The following is a 17,892-nucleotide window of genomic DNA, read 5'->3' on the forward strand; positions in this document are numbered from 1 at the left end:
TCACTTATCTGTGGAGTGTAGCAACAAAGCAAAACTGAAGGAACAGCGGCAGACTCACTCCAAGAACAGACTAGTAGTCACCAAAGGAAAAGGGTTGGAGAGGGTGGGTGGGGAGGGGGAAGGGGATTAAAGGGCATTATAATTAGCACACAGCATAGTTGATCACGGGGAAGGCAGTATAGCACGGAGAACACAAGTAATGACTCTATAGCATCTCACTACGCTGATGGACAGTGTTGCAATGGGGTGGGGGGGAATTGATAATATGAGTGAATGTTGTAACCACAATGTTGCTCATGTGAAACTTTCATAAGGTTGTATATCGATGATACCTTAATTTTAAAAATTGGGCCCATTTATATATGTACCTTTACCTCCTTAAATATAACTCAAGCCTTCATATTTCTCATAAAGACAATGCTATTTAGGGTATAGTCAATACTGTAAAGCAAAGAAAGCTTTCAACAAATGTTTTCAGACATATGCTCAACCATTTAAGTTATTCTGATACTGGATAACAGTTAAAGTACATTCAAGACAAATAAAGGAGACAAGGTCCTCTGATCTCTGAAACACTTCCCTCCCCCCCCAAAATAAGGAAGGTATGACAAATTGCTATAGACTTGTCACAAAAGTCTGAAAGAAGCCATGCTTACATTTTTCTCTTTTCTGTCTCTCCTCCTCTGCTTAAATATACCTGAGTTAATTCTACAGTGCAAACATGACTGAAGGTTTTGTAAAGTGAACAAGACAATTGGATCACCATCCTGGATTAATCTGCAGGCTCTAGGCTGGATCAATTTTGAATATGACTCTTTAGATGACAACTGATATTGACAACTGATATCCTGCAGCACAAGGTTTTCTCACAGGGAAGAAAAACTGAGGTGTTTCTCTTTGGTATGAAAAGATTCTAAGTAAGATGTTTCCACTATGGTTACATTAAAAATTCCACAGTAGAAGTTCCTAGAGGTTGACTGAGGACTGCCTGCTTGTGAAGGGCCTCCCCACACGTTACACTGACAGGATTTCTCCCACTATGAACTCTGTGATGCTGTGTGAGGGATGATATGCGACTGAAGGCCTTTCCTCACTCACTGCACTTATAGGGCTTCTCCAGTGTGGATGACGGAGTGTCGAGTGAGCAGTGCCTTCTGGCAAAATGCTTTACCGCATTCTACGCACTCATAGGGCTTCTCTCCACTGTGAGTCTGCTGGTGTCTCGTGAGGCCTGACCTGTGGGTGAAGGCTTTCCCCAACTCCCTGCACTCAAAGGACTTCTCCCCAGTGTGGATGCTGATGTGTCGAATGAGGACTTTCCTAGTGCTAAAGGCTTTCCCGCATTCTTTGCACTCATAGGGTTTTTCTCCAGTGTGACTCTGCTGGTGCTGCTTGAGGTGTGACCTGTAATAGAATGTCTTCCCACACTCAAGACACTTATATGGCTTCTCTCTGGTGTGGACGATATAGTGTTGAATGAGGTCTGTGCTGTCACAAAAGGCCTTCCCACACTCTTTGCTTTCACAGGGTCTCACTCCATTATGAACCTGCTGGTGCCACGTGAGGCTTGACTTGCAGTTGAAGGTTTTCTCACACTCCGGGCACTCAAAAGGCTTCTCTCCTGTGTGGATGATGTAGTGTCGAAGGAAACCTGGCTTATCCTGAAAGGCTTTTCCACATTCTTTGCAAACAAAGGCTTTTTCACCAGTATGGCTCCTGTTATGCAAGACTAAATTGGAGCAGTGGGTGAAGGCCTTTCCACATTCACTGCACTTAAAAGGCTTCTCCCAGTATGAATCCACTGGTGTCTCGTGAGGCATGACCTGAGACTGAAGGCCTTCCCACACTCCATGCACTCATAGGGTCTCTCCCCTGTGTGGATCATATGGTGCTGGAGGAGGTGTGAGCTCTTACTGAAAGTTTTCCCACACTCTGTGCATTCATAGGGCTTCACTCCAGAGTGAATCTGCTCATGTCGAACAAGGAAGCAGATCTTATTAAACACTTTCCCACATTCCTCACACTTACAGAGATGTTTCCCTTTACAGATCAAGGGATCTTTCACTGGCCCCTGTGAGTCACATTCACAAAGAACATCTGGAGAGACTTGCTGCTACACAGTCCTTGAGTACAGACCATCTGTCCCTAAACCACCATGTTCAGGGATCACATTCCCAGAGAGCTTCTGCCTCTGGGGGTCTATCCCGGGTCTGGGGTGGCCTTCCTGCATTTCCAGCAGCCCATCCAAATCCTTGTTTTCCCCCAATGGGGAGTCCCCTGGGACTTGCTGAGTTAGTCGTTCCTGGGGTGAGGCTTCCTCAGACAAGGCCAGGTAAGAGAGTGGAGGTTCTGTGGTCTTGGGTTTTGGGCTGTCACCTGAAAGGAATACAATATACAAAACGGCTTATTAGTGATGACAACTCAGAAGAAACAAGATCACTATTTCAGTGAGAAAAAATGAAAACAGTGGCTCTGTACCTGCTATGTTTTCAAATCTCTGAAACCCTGTTTGTAATTTCTTTATTTTTGGCCCTTGGATTCTTAAAACCTTTAGAGAACAAACCCAGGAGAGACTAGACAGGGGATAGAGTGTCTGGAGGTTGGGGCAGGTGGACAGGGTAATGATAACAGTGCATTAGGTGAGTTTGCTCAAAGCAAGAACATGCCGAGGCGCTGTACGGAACTAGCAAAGGGCACCTAATGCAGTGGAGAAGGCAGATAGGAAGAGGCTGGGGGACTTCCTACAGTGGGTGCCTTATGAGCTGACTCCTACTGCAGTGGTACAAATTGCCATATAGAAAAAGTGGAAAGGCCATTTCAGCTTTAGGCACAGAATCTTCTAAGAATCAGGGAACAGCAGTGCACAAGAGGAAGGGGTTGGTGAGGGTGGAGCCCCCAAGGGGATCAGTGTCCTCACAAGAGGACACTAATGAGAAAGCCTGCTTCTCTCTTTGCCACAGGAGAACACAATGAGAAGACTGCCATTTGCAGGCCAGGAAGCAGGCCCTGGAGGTGAGGGATTCAAGATACCTGCATGTAAAACAGATAGGACTTGGATAAGCCTGGGTTTACGGCTTGGTGGAGATGGAGATGTTGAGCTGAGGTGGCATCCAGCCCTCTAACCTGTGTTGGAAGATGGGGGAGGCAGATGCGATTCTAAGCTCCCTCTTAGGCCATGTTGAGCATGAGGTGTCTTTTCCACATTCACAGACGTGGGATTGAGGCCAAGGGTGGAGATTTGGAGTGGATTCTGAGGGGCTGAACATACACCTGCTCAGGCTGGCTGAGCAGACAGCCCAAGTGACCACCAGAGGAGAGAATCTGACTCTGCAGTGGCACCAATCACCATACATGATGTCCCCAGGGCTTCAGCAGCACAAGTCTGGGGGAGAAGGCCAAGGGTCACCTTAATGTTTAAGCAAACAAGAGGGATAGGAAGACATGGGGCCAGGGAGTGAGAACAAGTGTCTGACCCTCAGAGTACAGCGGATAGGTGACGTGGGAATGGTGGAATGCAGAGTATAGTGGGGTGGGTCTTATTTCCTTGCAGTTCAGGAGGAAATGTGAAATAATATGACTACTCATCAGGACTAATGTGATATTAGTAATACTAATAGCTTACTTTTGCTGAGCCACTCACTAAGAGTAAGGCCAAGTGCAATTCCATACATAATATAGTACATCCTCTGTAACAACCCAATGACAAGAAATTATTATTACTACAATTTTTCAGGAACAGACTGAAAAGTAAGTAACAAGACTGTACTCACCAAAGCATTTGCTCCTCTCCTTGGATATACAGGTCAGCCTCATTCTCCAGACCCTGGCACCTAAGTGTAGTCAAATGTCTCCTCAGTAGAATATGATGGGAAGTGGGTGTGACATTTCCCTTCCCTCGTTTCCCCTCTGTCAGTTGGAGGATACCAGGACCTTTAAGTTCACAATGTAGAAGGTGCCTGGGTCCCTGAATAACTGTGTGTGGTACACAACTCTGTTGGCCCATAGTCCTTGAAGACTTTTCATATGCTGAGCCACAAGATTTTGGAATATGCCTGTTACAGCAGCTAATTTACCTTGGTCAAACTTATGCATAAAGGCATGAGCTCATGCAACTTTCCCAGAATCACAAGGCTGCTGTGTGTCACAGCTATTTCTTTAACCCAAGCAGCTGGAGTCAAGAGCCTTACACCTCTCCAGGAATGGTGAAGTCTGATGGGGTACAAAGCAACCATTTGATAAAAGCTTCATGGATCCCGATCCTCCAGAGAGGTCTCAACAAGGAAATTCACACAGATACCAGAGGCAATGGTCACCTTGCTGTCTACAAGTTGCTGTGACCCCCAACTGCTCAGCTGTTGGCACCCACCTGGACAGGAGTTTGTGGGGAGGTCTCTCTTCAGTGTTTGTAATTCTGGACTATGCTTGGGTGCATAGAACAACTCTGGTTTGGGCAAAAGACAGCCTGTTCATGGAGAAAGAAAGAGGACACAGGGACTGTGGTGATTTTCTTTCTTTCTAGAAACCTCTCGGTCTAGATTGGGACTTCAGCATATGGAGAACTCAGAGTGAGGCTGTTCCCACCTGTGCACACAAACGCTGCCATCTGGAAACCAACCGCAAAAACACCATCACTGGGCCCCAAAGACCACAGACACCAGAGCTGACTGCAGAGGCAACAGATTTCCTCTGATCTTCAACACTGTTCAGACATATTTCCTGGAGATGCTTTCTGATTAATCCAACTCTGGGGTCTCAACCCCCCTGTACATCAGCAACACATGGGGCATCTGGGTGCCACTACAGACCAATTCAAATGATCTCTGGGGTAAGGCACAGGCTCACTGAAAGCCTGAAATCTAAATATAGGATTACAAAACACTCTCCCTCACCCACACCTTGCCACTACATTTCTAAAGGCCTATTTATAACAGTTACTTTTACCCAATACATTATGTCCAGCTATCAAGAAAAAACTGCCAGTTATGCTAAAAACACAATTTAAAGAGAGATTATAAGCATCAGAACCAGATATATCGGGGGTGCTGGAATGATCAAATCAGGAACTTAAAATGATAATGATCAATATGCTAAGGGCTCTAATGGACAAGGGAGACAGCATGCAAGAAAAGATGGACAACATAAGCAGAGCTGGAAATCCTACTCAAGAACCGAAACAAAATGCTACAGATCAAAAACACTAAGAATGCCTTTGATAAGCTTATAGCAGAATGGGCACAATCTAAGAAAGTAAGGAAAAGCTGAAAAGCAAAGAGAAAACTGAAAAAAAAGAACAGAATACACAAGGACTGGGACAACTACAAAGGGTGCAATATCCAAAAAAAGAATAATGGTAGAAAAAAAGAGAAAAACAGTAGAAAAACTTGAAATGATAATGACTGAGAATTTCCTCCAAATTAATGTCAGACACCAAACCACAGAAGCAAGAAGCCAAGAGAACACCAAGCATAATAAATGCCAGGGAAAAAACAAAAACAAAGAAACAGAAGCATCTAGCCATATAATTTTAGAAATACAGAATAGCAAATACAAAGAAAAAATCCTGAAAGAAGCCAGAGAGAAAAAACACCTTACCTACAGAGAAACAAAGACAAGAATTATATCTGATTTCTCTTCAGAGATTATACAAGCAAGAAGAGAGTGGAAATATTTAGTGTTCAGAGAAAAACCCTACCAACTTTTAATTCCATACCCCACCAAATTATCCTTCAAATATAAAGGAGAAATAAAAAGTTTCTTAGAGAAACAAAAATTGATGAACTCTGTTGCCAGTAGACCTGCCTTACAAGTAATGTTAAAAGTTCTTTAGAGAAGAAAAATGACATAGCTCAGAAATTCAGATGTAAATAAGGAAGGACTACTAAAGGAGTAAGGAAATGTAAAATAAAAATTTTACTTGTCTTAACTCACCTAAAAGATGTCTGTTAAAAACAGTAACAGATACAATATACTCAATTATGTATCCTTGCATCTCATACATATATTATATATGCTTATATATAAGTGAAACAAACAATACAAATAATAAAAAGGACAGGAGGGAAGAAATACGATTATTTTGTTGTAAGGTCTCAAGCTATCTGTGAAGTGGTGTACTGTTATTTGAAAGTGGACTTCCATTAGTTGTGAATGTATACTGCACAGTCTAGGACAACTGCTAAAATATTTTTAAAAAGAGGTCTTAGTCATACACTAAGAAGGAAAATGGAATCTCATGAAATCCTCAACTGAAACTACAAAGGGCAGAAAAAGAGGAACAAAGAACAAGGATAATAGAAAACAGTAAATATCACTCTAACTATACCAATAATCACTTGGAACATGAATAGTTCTAAGTGCGCCAATTATAAGACAGATATTGTCAGAGTGGATCAAAAAGCAAGACCCAACAATATGTTGTCTACAAGAAACCACATGTAAAGACATATAGATTAAAAGTAAATGAATGGAGGAGAGGATTAAAGATGGCAGCGTGAGCGGTGAGACAGAAACCTCCTAGCAAAACCACATATAATATGAAAATAGAGCAAATACATCAAATCCTGAAAGAGCAACAGGAAAAGAAGGCTGCAGCAGAGTGCCTACACCTGGGGAGAACAGCAGACCTCAAGGAAAAGGGTAAAGTACTAAAGCCCTTCCCCCACCCAAGCTCACCAGAGGGAGAAAGAGAAACTGAGCAGGGAGGTGGTGAAGGCCTAGGACTGCTGAACACCCAGCCCTGGAGATCTGCTCTGGGAGCATGAACCAATATTACATGGTGCTCTGGAGACTAGTGGGGTTGGAAAGCACAGGCGGAATACCTGGAGAGACTGAGATTCCAGCCACTTGTGGAAAACAGGGATCCACATCTGGCTGCTCTGGGGCAAAAGAAAGGCAGGCAATCTGAGAGAATTCTTAACAGCAACAGGGCTGCTAAAGGGGCAAGGATTGCACAGAGCTTGCTGCTCAGGAGAAAGGACAGGTGGACAAAATTGTATGGGTGCACTCTGCCCAGCAGGTTGGGAGCTTTCAGGAGCTTCAGGAGCTCCATCCCCCTGGCTGGAAACGTAGCTCCGCAGCTCCCCACCATGATATGCAGCCTGCTGCGCCTTCCTCCTGGCTGGCACCAGATTGCAAACTGGCTTCTCCAGCCATTGTGCCAGCCCAGCCAGAGGGTGACCCCACCTATGGCAGATACAAGTGCAAAGCACAGAAGCTTCTCCCCGCACATTCGGCCCACTGGCCCTGGCAGTGGAGACAGGCACTGCAGCCAGAAAGCAGGAAAGAACTCTTTCCTTCCGGCAGGCACCAGCGCTGCTTGCCTACAACCTGTACCGTCGCTCCAGGGGCTGAGCAGCTACAGGGAATAGAGCTTCTGGGCACTAGAGGGCAACACCTATAAATATTTAAAGTCAGAACCCGGTTCAAACCAAAATCCCACAAACACCAGAAAGAGGGCCAAGTGAAACTGAACTCATCAAACTTCCTGAAAGAGATTTCAAAATAAAAATCAAAAACATGCTCACAGAGCTACAGAAAAATATTCAAGAACTCAGGGAGGAATTCAGGAATGAGATACAAACACTGAAGAATACAGTATCTGAAATGAAACATACAATGGAGGGATTTAAAAGCAGATTAGATGAAGTAGAGGAGACGGTGAATAAAACAGAAATTAGAGGAATACAAAGAAGCTGAGGCACAGAGAGAAAAAAGGATCTCTAGGAATGAAAGAATATTGAGAGACTGTGTGACCAATCCAAATGGAACAATATTTGCATTATAGGGGTACCAGAAGAAGAAGAAGAGAGAAAAAGGGATAGAAAATGTCTTTGAGGAGGTAATTGCTGAAAATTTCCCCAATCAGGGGAAGGAGATAGTCTCTCAGGCCTTGGAGGTGCACAGATCTCCCAAAATAAGGGAACCAAGGAAGACAACACCAAGACATATAATAATCAAAGTGGCAAAGATCAAGGATAAAGACAGACTTTTAAAAGCAGCCAGAGAGAGAGAAAAGATCACATACGAAGGAAAACCCATCAGGCTATCATCAGACTTCTCAACAGAAACCTTACAGACCATAAAGGAGTGCCATCATATATTTAATGCAATGAAGCAGAAGGGCCCCAAACCAAGAATAATCTACAGAGCAAGGTTATCATTTAAATTTGAAGGAGGGATTAAATAACTTCCAGATAAGCAAAAGCTGAGAGAATTTATGACCCACAAACCATCTCTATAGTGTATTTTGGAGGGACTGCTATAGATGGAAGTATTTCTAAGGCTAAATAGCTGCCACCAGGGGAAATAAAACCACAGTAAAGAAAGTAGAACAATTCATTACTAAGCAGATGGAAAAATCAAATCAACCACCCCCAAAGTCAGTCAAGGGATACACAGAGTACAGAATATGATACATAATATATAAAGAATGGAGGAGGAAGAAAAAAGAGGAAAAAAAAAAGAAACTTTAGGCTGTGTTTGTAATAGCATACTGAGTTAAATTAGAGTGTTAGATAGTAAGGAAGTTACCCTTGAACCTTTGGTAACCATGAATCTAAAGTCTGCAATGGCAATAAGTACATACCTATCGATTATCACCCTAAATGTAAATGGACTGAATGCACCAATCAAAAGACACAGAGTCACTGAATGGATTAAAAAACAAGACCCATCTATATGCTGCCTACAAGAGACTCACTCCAAACCCAAAGACATACACAGACTAAAAGTGAAGGGATGGAAAAATATATTTCATGAAACTAATAGGGAGAAAAAAGCAGGAGTTGCAGTACTTGTATCAGACAATATAGACTTCAAAACGAAGAAAGTCACAAGAGACAAAGAAGGACATTACATAATGATGAGGGTCAAGTCCAACAAGATACAACCATTATAAGTATCTATGTACCCAACACAGGAGCACCTACATATGTGAAACAAATATTAACAGAATGACCCAGGAATTGCACTCCTAGGAATTTACCCTAAGAAAACAGGATCACAGATTCAAAAAGACATATGTACCCCTTTGTTTATCGCAGCACTATTTACAACAGCCAAGACATGGAAGCAACCTAAGTGTCCATCATTAGATGAATGGATAAAGAAGATGTGGGACATATACACAATGGACTATTATCAAGCCATTAGAAGAAAACAAATCCTACCATTTGCAACAACATGGATGGATCTAGAGGGTATTATGCTCAGTGAAATAAGTCAGGCGGAGAAAGACAAGTACCAAATGATTTCACTCATCTGTGGAGTATAAGAACAAAGGAAAAACTGAAGGAACAAAACAGCAGCAGAATCACAGAACCCAAGAAGGGACTAGTGGTTACTAAAGGGGAGGGGTGAGGGAGGGTTGGTGGGGAGGGAGGGAGAAGGGGATTGAGGGGCATTATGATTAGTACACATGGTGTGTGTGGAGGGTCATGGGGAAGACAGTGTAGCACAGAGAAGACAAGTAGTGACTCTGTGGCATCTTACTACACTGATGGACAGTGACTGCAATGGGGTGAGGGGGGGACTTGATCATATGCGTGAATGTAGTAACCACAATGTTTTTCATGTGAAACCTTCATTAGTGTGTATCAATGATACCTTAATAAATAAAAAAAAGTAAATGGAGGGAGAAAATATATACCATGCTAATACTAATCAAATGAAAGCAAGAGTACCTATAGTAATTTCAGACAGACCAGACTTCAAAGCAAGGAAAATAATCAGGGATAAAGAAGGGTATTACATAGTGATAAAGGGGTCAAACTGCTAAGAAAACATAAAAATCCTTCATGTGTGTGTGCCTAACAACACAGTGTCAAAACATGAGGCAAAACCTGACAGAATGACAAAGAGAAATAGATGAATCCACTATCACAATTGGAGACCACATAACCCCTCTATCAGAAATGGACAGATACAACAGTCAGGAAATCAGGACTGACATAGAGGAACTCAAGAATACCATCCACTAATGGGATGTAGATGACATCTATGGACTACTTCATCCAACAGCAGAATACACATTCTTCTCAAGCTTACATGCAACATTCACCATGATAGACCACAAGATGGGTCATAAAACACACCTTAACAAATCTGAAAAGAAATCATACAATGTCTGCTCTCAGACAACTGGAAAATCCCCAAATACATGGAGGTTAAACAACACAGTTCTAAATAACACATAGGTCTAAGAAGCAATCTCAAAAAAGTAAAAAATATTTTGAACTAATTGAAAATGAAAATACAACTTTGATCAAAGTTGGTGGGATGCAATGAAAGTAGTGTTCAGAGGGAAATTTATAGGATTGAATGTATATTTTTAAAAGGGAAGAAAGAGCCAATTATATAAATTTTCACCTTATGAAACTATAAAAAGCAATTTAAACCCAAAGTAAACAGTACCAAAGAAAGAATTAGAACAGAAATCAATAAAGTTGAAAACAAGAAATCAAGGGAGAAAAATCAATGAATCCAAAAGCTGCTTTTATGAAAAGATCAGTAGAATTGCTAAGTTTCTACCAACTAAGAAAAAAAGCAAGAGGACACAAATTGTTAATATCAGAAATGAAAGAGGGGTCATCACTACAGATCCCATGGACATTAAGAAGATAGTAAAGGAATGCTAATAACAACGCTATGCTCACAAATTCTATAACTAAGATGAAATGGACAAGTACTTGAAAGACACAATCTGCTAAAACTCATACAAGAAGAAACAGACAATCCGAATAGGCCAATATTAAGGAAATTAAATCAATAACTAATAACTTTCCAAAACAGAGAACATCAAGCCCAGATGGATTTGCTAACGAATTCTACCAAACACTGAAGAAGAAATTGTATCAATTCCATACAATCTCTTCCAGTGACAGAAGCAGAGGGGATATTTTCTAACTCAATTTAGCATTGCCATATTACCAAACCAAAGACATTATAAGGAAAGAGAAGATTTATATGAGGAAAATTCCAAAACTCTTGATGAACAAAATCAAAGAACAAAATAAATGTAGAGATATTTCATGCTCAGGGATAGGAAGGCTCAATATTGTCAAGATGTCACTTCTTCACAATTTGATCTAAAGATTCAGTGCACTTCTAGTCAAAAATCCCAACATGTTATTTTGTGGCTATCAACAAACTGATTTTCAAGTTTATGTAGAAAAATCAAAAGACCCAGAATAGCCAACACCATATTGAAGAACAAAGTTAGGGAACCGACACTATCCAACCTTAAGACTTACAATAAAGCTACAGGAATCAAAACAATGAGATATTGGTGAAAGGCCAGTGGGCTCTCAACTTAGAGCCCAGAAATAGACTCAATTAAATATTGTCAATTGATCTTTGACAAAGATGCGAATGTAATAAAATGGTGACAAGACAGTCTTTTCAACAAACGGTGGTAGAAAACTGGACATCCACTTGTACAGAAAAAATCTAGACACCTTACACACTTCAAAAAAATTAACTCCATATGTATTATAGACCTAAATGTCTAAATGTAAACCACAAAACCATAAAACTCTTCTAATACAGGTGAAAACCTAAATGACCATAAGTAGAACAATGACTTTTTAGATACAGTACCAAAGGCATGATCCACGAAAGGAAGAAATGATACACTATGTTTCATTAATATTAAAAACTTCCTTTCTGTGAAAGATAGTATTGAGAAAATGGGAGCACAAGTCACACACTGGGAGAAAATATTTGCAAAAGACACACCTAATAACAGACAGTTAGAACAAAACAAAAACAACCATATTAAAAAATGAGCCAAAAACCTTAAAGGATATTTCACCAAAGACAATATACACATGGTAAGTAAGCATATTAAAAGATGCTCCATAGAATATGTCATCAGAGAAATGCAAATTAAAACAGTGAGATACCATACACATCTGTGTGCACGTGACAGGAACTAACTCTCTCTCACTGCTGGTGGGAGTGCAAAATGATACAGCTAAGTATTCTGGAAGATGGGCTGGAAGGTTCTCACAAAACTAAACATACCTTTCCCATAGGTTCCATCACACTCCTGGGTATTTACTCAAAGGTGTTGAAAACTTAGGTCCACATAAAAACCTGCTTACAGATGTTTACAGCAGCTTTATCCAAAACTTGGGAGCAACCAAGATATTCTTCAGTCTGCAAATGGATAAACAATGGTACATCCAGGCAATGGAATACTATTCAGCCTTGAAAACCAATGCACTGCCAGGCCATGAAGACACAGAGAAACTTAAATGTATATCACCAAGGGAAATCAGCCAATCTGAAAAGGTACTATCGTAATTAATACTACATGATTCCAACTATATAACATTCTGGAAAACACAAATGGAGAGTAAAATGATGAGTGCTTGCCAGGACTGGTGGACAACAGGCATAAACAGACAGTGAAGAGGACTTTTTTAGGGAAGTGAAAATATTGTGTGATACTGTAATGATGGGTATATGTCGTTATACATCTTTCTGAACTCATAGAATGTACAAGGCCAAGAATGAACCCTAAAATAAATTATGGACTTTGGGTTATGAAGATGTCAGTGTAGGGTTGTCAACTGTAACAAATGCACCACTGTGGGAGGTTTGCACACACCGGGGCAGGGCTATATGGAAAATCTCTATTCTTTCCTCTCCATTTTGCTGTGAACCTAAAACTGCTCTAAAAACAGTCTAAAACACACACACACTAATATTTACAGGGTGTAACCATTTGTCAGGGACTATGCCAAGCAATGTAAATGCATTATATGTTCTTAAAAACTGAATTAAATGAATGTACTAATTTAGGAAAAAACGAGAGATTTAAAATATTGAAACTTTTCATTCAAGAACAAGGTATGTGAATTCACTGATCTGTGTTTTTTAGGTCCAAAGCAAAGTATTATATTGTTCTCCCTGTGAGCCTGGCATGACAAATCCTATTTCAGGATTTCTTTACAGCATCCACACGAAGCACTGCGATCAGCACCATTCTACAGCCGGTGAGACCAAGGCTCAGGCAGGGAAAGCGATTTGCTGAAATCATGGAGACGATGAATGGCTGAACCAAGACGGCAGTCATCTCTGGCATCTGGCCTATTAACTACCAAAGCTACACAACACAGTTTCAGAGAGTGCTCAGTCCACGTGTGCGGATCACGACCAGGACGATGATGGCCCCTTAACAGTAGTGACAAGGCAGGGATCACAGCCGCTAAGCCTGAACGTCACCAGGTATCACCAGGCGCTGTTCTGTGTGACCCACTCCCACAACATCCCTGCAGCACAGATACCAAGTTACCACCTTCTCCTTATGAGATGACTGAGGCACAGAAGGGTTCACTAACCCACCCAGGAACACACAGCTCAGCAGCAGCAGAACTGGGACTGGACACCGGGGCTATGGCACCAGACCCCAGTCCCCTGAGCACGAAGGACCAAACAGCAAGCACTTGCACACGGGGCCAGCAGCCTCAGACCAGACCAGCTGCGGCGGGGAGAGGGGGACATGAGTGGCAGCACTCAGTCCCCAGGAAAGATCCTCCGCCAGAGGGAGGGCGGACTCGGTGGCGCCAGACTTCGGCGTCTCATGAACAACTAAAAATAAAAGATCGGGACGCCTACACAGTGATTTTGCCAAATAGAGACGCTTGCACAAACGTCAGATGCCATATTGTCAGCATTTCACAAAAGAAAGGACTTTACCACCAGAAATGCAGAGGAAAGCTTTTCGTGATGAAAACGTATCTTTTAGGTTGAATGGATTACGTGTTACGAAGGACTCACTGCAATGGCCCTGTATTCCTTACTTGCTGAAGATGGCATGCTGGGAGAATTAAATGAGCGGGGCGTGAACAGAGAAACAGTACAAATAAACAGAAAGAAATAAAACAAGAAATGTGGCAGTCTCAGAGAGCAAGAACTGGCTGACCATTTCCTGCTGCAAAACAGCTGCAGCAGAGAAAGCCACTGTGAAAGACTGACACCAGCAGACTCAAGAGAGAGAAGCTAGGATGAGAGACCAAGAAGCCAGGGCATCACCACGCTTCCCCCAGGCCCTGCATCCGCCCCTCACGTGGCCCGGGCGGAACCCCTGCCTCTGGCTTCTGTGACATTCCTCCACTTCCTCCCAAGACTTCCTCCTCCATCACCTGTGACCAAAGACAAACCATGTTTCTCCCCCAGCCCTCCCTCCCTGACACCCAAGGAGACCAAGCAGGAACAGGTGAATCCAGAAAATGACTGAAGCTGTGGGTCTGAGGGCAGGTGGGCTCCAGCGGCCTTTTTGACCAGCCAGACCAATTGCCAGAGGGTGGAGTGAAGGAGGTGACAGGATCCTCACACGCAGAGTCGGGGAGGCCTTACCAGAGACATCAGAAGCCTGCAGATCTCCAGTATCACCTCTTTGTACAGGGTCCTCTGGGTGAGGTCCAGCTGCCTCCACTCCTCCCAGGTAAAGGTCACAGCCACATCCTCGAAGGTCACAGGTATCTGGGAAGTCACACAGAGGCAAGCAGAGGTTGGTCTGGGGGCTGCTGGATGGGATGAGAGACAGTCTCTCTCGATGGTAAAGGTGCGAAGCTGAGCCCTGTGCTGGGCTCAAGGAGGTGAACACTGCTTCAGACTGACCACAGCAGGTGGGAGACCAGAGCGTCCTGTGCAGGAGCCAGTGGAGAATGACCCAAGGTCAGGACCATCCTGTGCGGACACTGAGGCCCACGACAGTCAGACCTCTAAGATGTCAGAGGAACTGGAAAGAATAATAACAATGACAACAATACCAAGCAGAATTAGAGCACCGGAGACTCACTGGTCCTCAATGTGTGCCAGCCTCACGAGGAGGGCTTTACATATTATTTTTAAGTGACTGAAAGTTCCCACTCTGAAAACCTACTCCTGCAATTTGATTCCAAAATCTTCAAACCACTTGCCTGCTGCATGAGCTTGAGGACATCACTTGATTCCTCTAAACCTTGATTTCCAGGTCAATACGATAATTCTCACTGAGCAATCATTGTTATGAAAGTTAAAGGAAATTATTTGTAAAGGAACCTCTGGGGTGACTAGCCACAGCTCACGACCTCAATACCTTCATCATGACGTCAGGCAGGGACTGAGGGCAGGGAGCTCTACCGGATCACCAAAGTTTACGTGTATTAGGGACACAGGCAGGGTTTAAACCAAGTCCCTCCCTGGGCTGGTGTCTCATCCAGTAAGCCTGACACTCCTCTATAGGCAAAGTAAAACCACAGCTAATGAAGATGTGAAGCATTTCAAGTACGTTTCGCAGTGAATTTATGTCAGCCACCACTAAAAGGTTTCTGTAGACGTAGGCAGAAGACTTACCACCACCCACCTCACAGGGAAGGCGCTCAAGGGAGTGGCACCTGCCTGGGCAGCAGCAGGGGGTGAACTAGCGCCTGCTGCCTGCTGCACCTCAGAGACTCCCAGAGAGAATCCACAGTGAACCACCACTGCTTTTTCCTTCCTGAATCCTGAGAGCACAACCCCTAAAGAAAGAACACTCCAGGGGGGACCACGGAACAGTACGGCATAGGCTGTGGTCATGAGAACAATGGCATCTGACTGGCCAGTGTCGGTCCTGGCTGAGTAGGATGAGACAGAGTGGATTGCGGCGGGGGGTGGGTGGACACTTGGCAATCACACAGGTCCTCTGGGAATTCCTTACACCACCAATATGCCCTTTTCTTCTGTCCACACACTCCTACCTGCTGAAATGCCAAGTCCCCACTCAGGCCTGAGACCACCTACTGGAAAAAGCTTGCCTGGCTTTCATAGTTAATGTTAGATGTCATCTGCAGGCCTCCTACCCATTGTTTGTAGATAAGAGAATAAAAACACAGGCTGTGGTGGTCAACACACTAATTGTTAGTTTCTGGAACTTAAAAACAGCAGTGGATTTGGACAGATAATGGAACCTCTCTGAGCTTCAAGTTGTTCCTGTGCAAGATGATAACAGAAGATAACTGAGGAACTGAGGATTAAATGAGGTGATATATTATACCTGCCTGTCAGACCACAAAGACTCAGGGAAGGCCAGCTGTTATGGGTCTCAGCTACTGTTTGCTCCCACAACATCCTGGAGAAGTCCAACCAGGCATACTTGTTTAATTTTTCCAGGTTCGACCTACAAAAATGCCAGAACATGTGCAAGAAGGGAAGGGGCTATTTTAGCTGAGTTTTTAGGAAAGGCCTCCCCAGATGGGTGACATCTGAGCAGAGGCCAGAAGTATGTGCGAGGGAGGCCCTGCAAAGACACAGGGACAATATCCCAGGCAAAGGTCGGTTCAAGGACAAAGGCTGGTGAGTGAAAGAGAACTCAACAAGGCCAGGTTGGTGTGTCTGAAGAACAACGAGCCAGGGAATGTCGGCCGGGAGAACGGGGTGGGGACCTGAGGCCGGGCGGCGGGCTGGATTTATAGGTGTGATGGTGAGGCCGGGGTTCTCCTTCGCGGAGCCGAAGAGTGAACTTCGCAAACACTCAAGACAGGAGAGCCGGGCAGAGGCTTTTATTTAGAGAGGAGCGAGAGGACAGCGCTCCTGGCTCAGGCCGGGAGGGGACAAGATGGCACCGGGGTGGCGCGCTGTCTAGGGGTTTCATAGGCAGTTGAGAGACAAAGGGCTGGGGATATACATCTGCTAAGTGGTCCCCCAAAATGTTTATCTTTGAAGAGACACTAAGTTTCTAATTAGTCTTCGTGGTTATTTACAAGAATTTTACTGCTCTGATTTCCTCCCAGGATAGCAGCTTCCCGGCCTGCAAGCCTATCACTCAAGGCTGCCTGCTTTCCTCCCAAGGTGGGCTGAGTTATTGTCTGTTTGTTAAGAAACTTACTTTTTAACTAATTGGGTTTTAAGATGGAACCTTACTTTCAAGATGGAATCCTTCCTGGTTTTACCAGTTGTTTTGGGCTTGCTTGCTACATTGTCCAGGTTGCAAATCGTTTGTTCCTCCAGGCGGCTGGAGGAGGAAAAGCAGCACCTGGGTGAGTCAGAAAAACAAGCTGGACCCCCAGCAGGCCAAAGCAAATCTCACGATGGATTGATTATTTTGCTTTTTCCGGAGGCCCTCACCCTACTCCGCCTAAGCCTATGGTCCCTGTCTCCCTGGGAGCCCTTCGAAGGACGCATCATTACTCTTCACGTCCGGACTGAACACGTGTCAGAGACCCGCCACTGTTGAAGGATAGTGACAAGCCAGCGCCGCCCAACGGGCAACCCCATGCCTTCCTCGGCCTCCGGCCCGCCCGGGCGCCCTCCCCGCACCAGCAGCGCGGCAGCAATGCCCGAAACATCGTCCACTCACCTGCGCCGGGTCCATCCAAGCCGCCCCCATCACGGGACCCTGCGGAGCGAGCGGCGCGGGCGGGCGGCGACGGAGGCGGGTCCGGAGGGCTCGGCCGCCCGCCACCCCTTCGCCGTCCTGGACGGAGTGACTGTCGCACTCCGAGCCTGTTTATTCGGTGTGAAATGAGCACGAGGTCACGGCGTCGCGGCAGGACTTCAGAGACAGAGGCCGGTGTCCCGGCGGGCGCTCGCCGGGCACCCCGTTACTGAGGACGGGTGACGAGCGTCGGGCTCCACAAAGACGCGGATGTGGGTCCTGCTCTCCTCACCGTCCTTCCCGGGGGGCCTGGGAGACACGCCCGGTCCGCCCCTCACGGAGCCAAGGTCCGGGACGACAGACCCGGCGCGGGGAGACGACGCACGCCTTGAGGGACCGGAAGTCCCGCCCCCAACGTGAGCCGCCCGAAACGCCCCTGTCCTGGGCTGCCATTGGTCCAGCTCCCGATGATGGTGCACAGCTTTCTGGGTAATGTAGTTTTCCCCTAGAAACAACCGGGCATTCGGAGCTTGCCGAAGCTTCCACCTCCG

General features: G+C 44.6%; 1 protein-coding gene across 1 annotated transcript; it reads right to left on the reverse strand.

Moving 5' to 3' along the window:
• Window positions 1–1,837: 1,837 nt before the first annotated feature.
• Window positions 1,838–17,705, reverse strand: LOC130682248 (zinc finger protein 550-like). The gene is made up of 3 exons (XM_057496455.1): window positions 17,324–17,705; window positions 14,362–14,487; window positions 1,838–2,376 (listed from the first exon to the last, which is right to left on the reverse strand). The coding sequence occupies exons 1-3, from the start codon at window positions 17,351–17,353 to the stop codon at window positions 2,293–2,295; spliced, it is 240 nt and encodes a 79-aa protein (XP_057352438.1). The 5' UTR covers window positions 17,354–17,705; the 3' UTR covers window positions 1,838–2,292.
• Window positions 17,706–17,892: the final 187 nt, after the last annotated feature.

Source organism: Manis pentadactyla (genome assembly GCF_030020395.1).
Source record: "Manis pentadactyla isolate mManPen7 chromosome 15 unlocalized genomic scaffold, mManPen7.hap1 SUPER_15_unloc_1, whole genome shotgun sequence".
NCBI classification, from domain to species: domain Eukaryota; kingdom Metazoa; phylum Chordata; class Mammalia; order Pholidota; family Manidae; genus Manis; species Manis pentadactyla.

Coding starts and splice junctions, on each gene's coding strand:
- LOC130682248 (XM_057496455.1), bottom strand. CDS start 17,353: ATGGGGGCGGCTTGGATGGACCCGGCGCAG. Junction 14,488..17,323: donor CTTGGATGGACCCGGCGCAG/GTGAGTGGACGA, acceptor GTGACTTCCCAG/ATACCTGTGACCTTCGAGGA. Junction 2,377..14,361: donor GCAGGCTTCTGATGTCTCTG/GTAAGGCCTCCC, acceptor TATTCCTTTCAG/GTGACAGCCCAAAACCCAAG.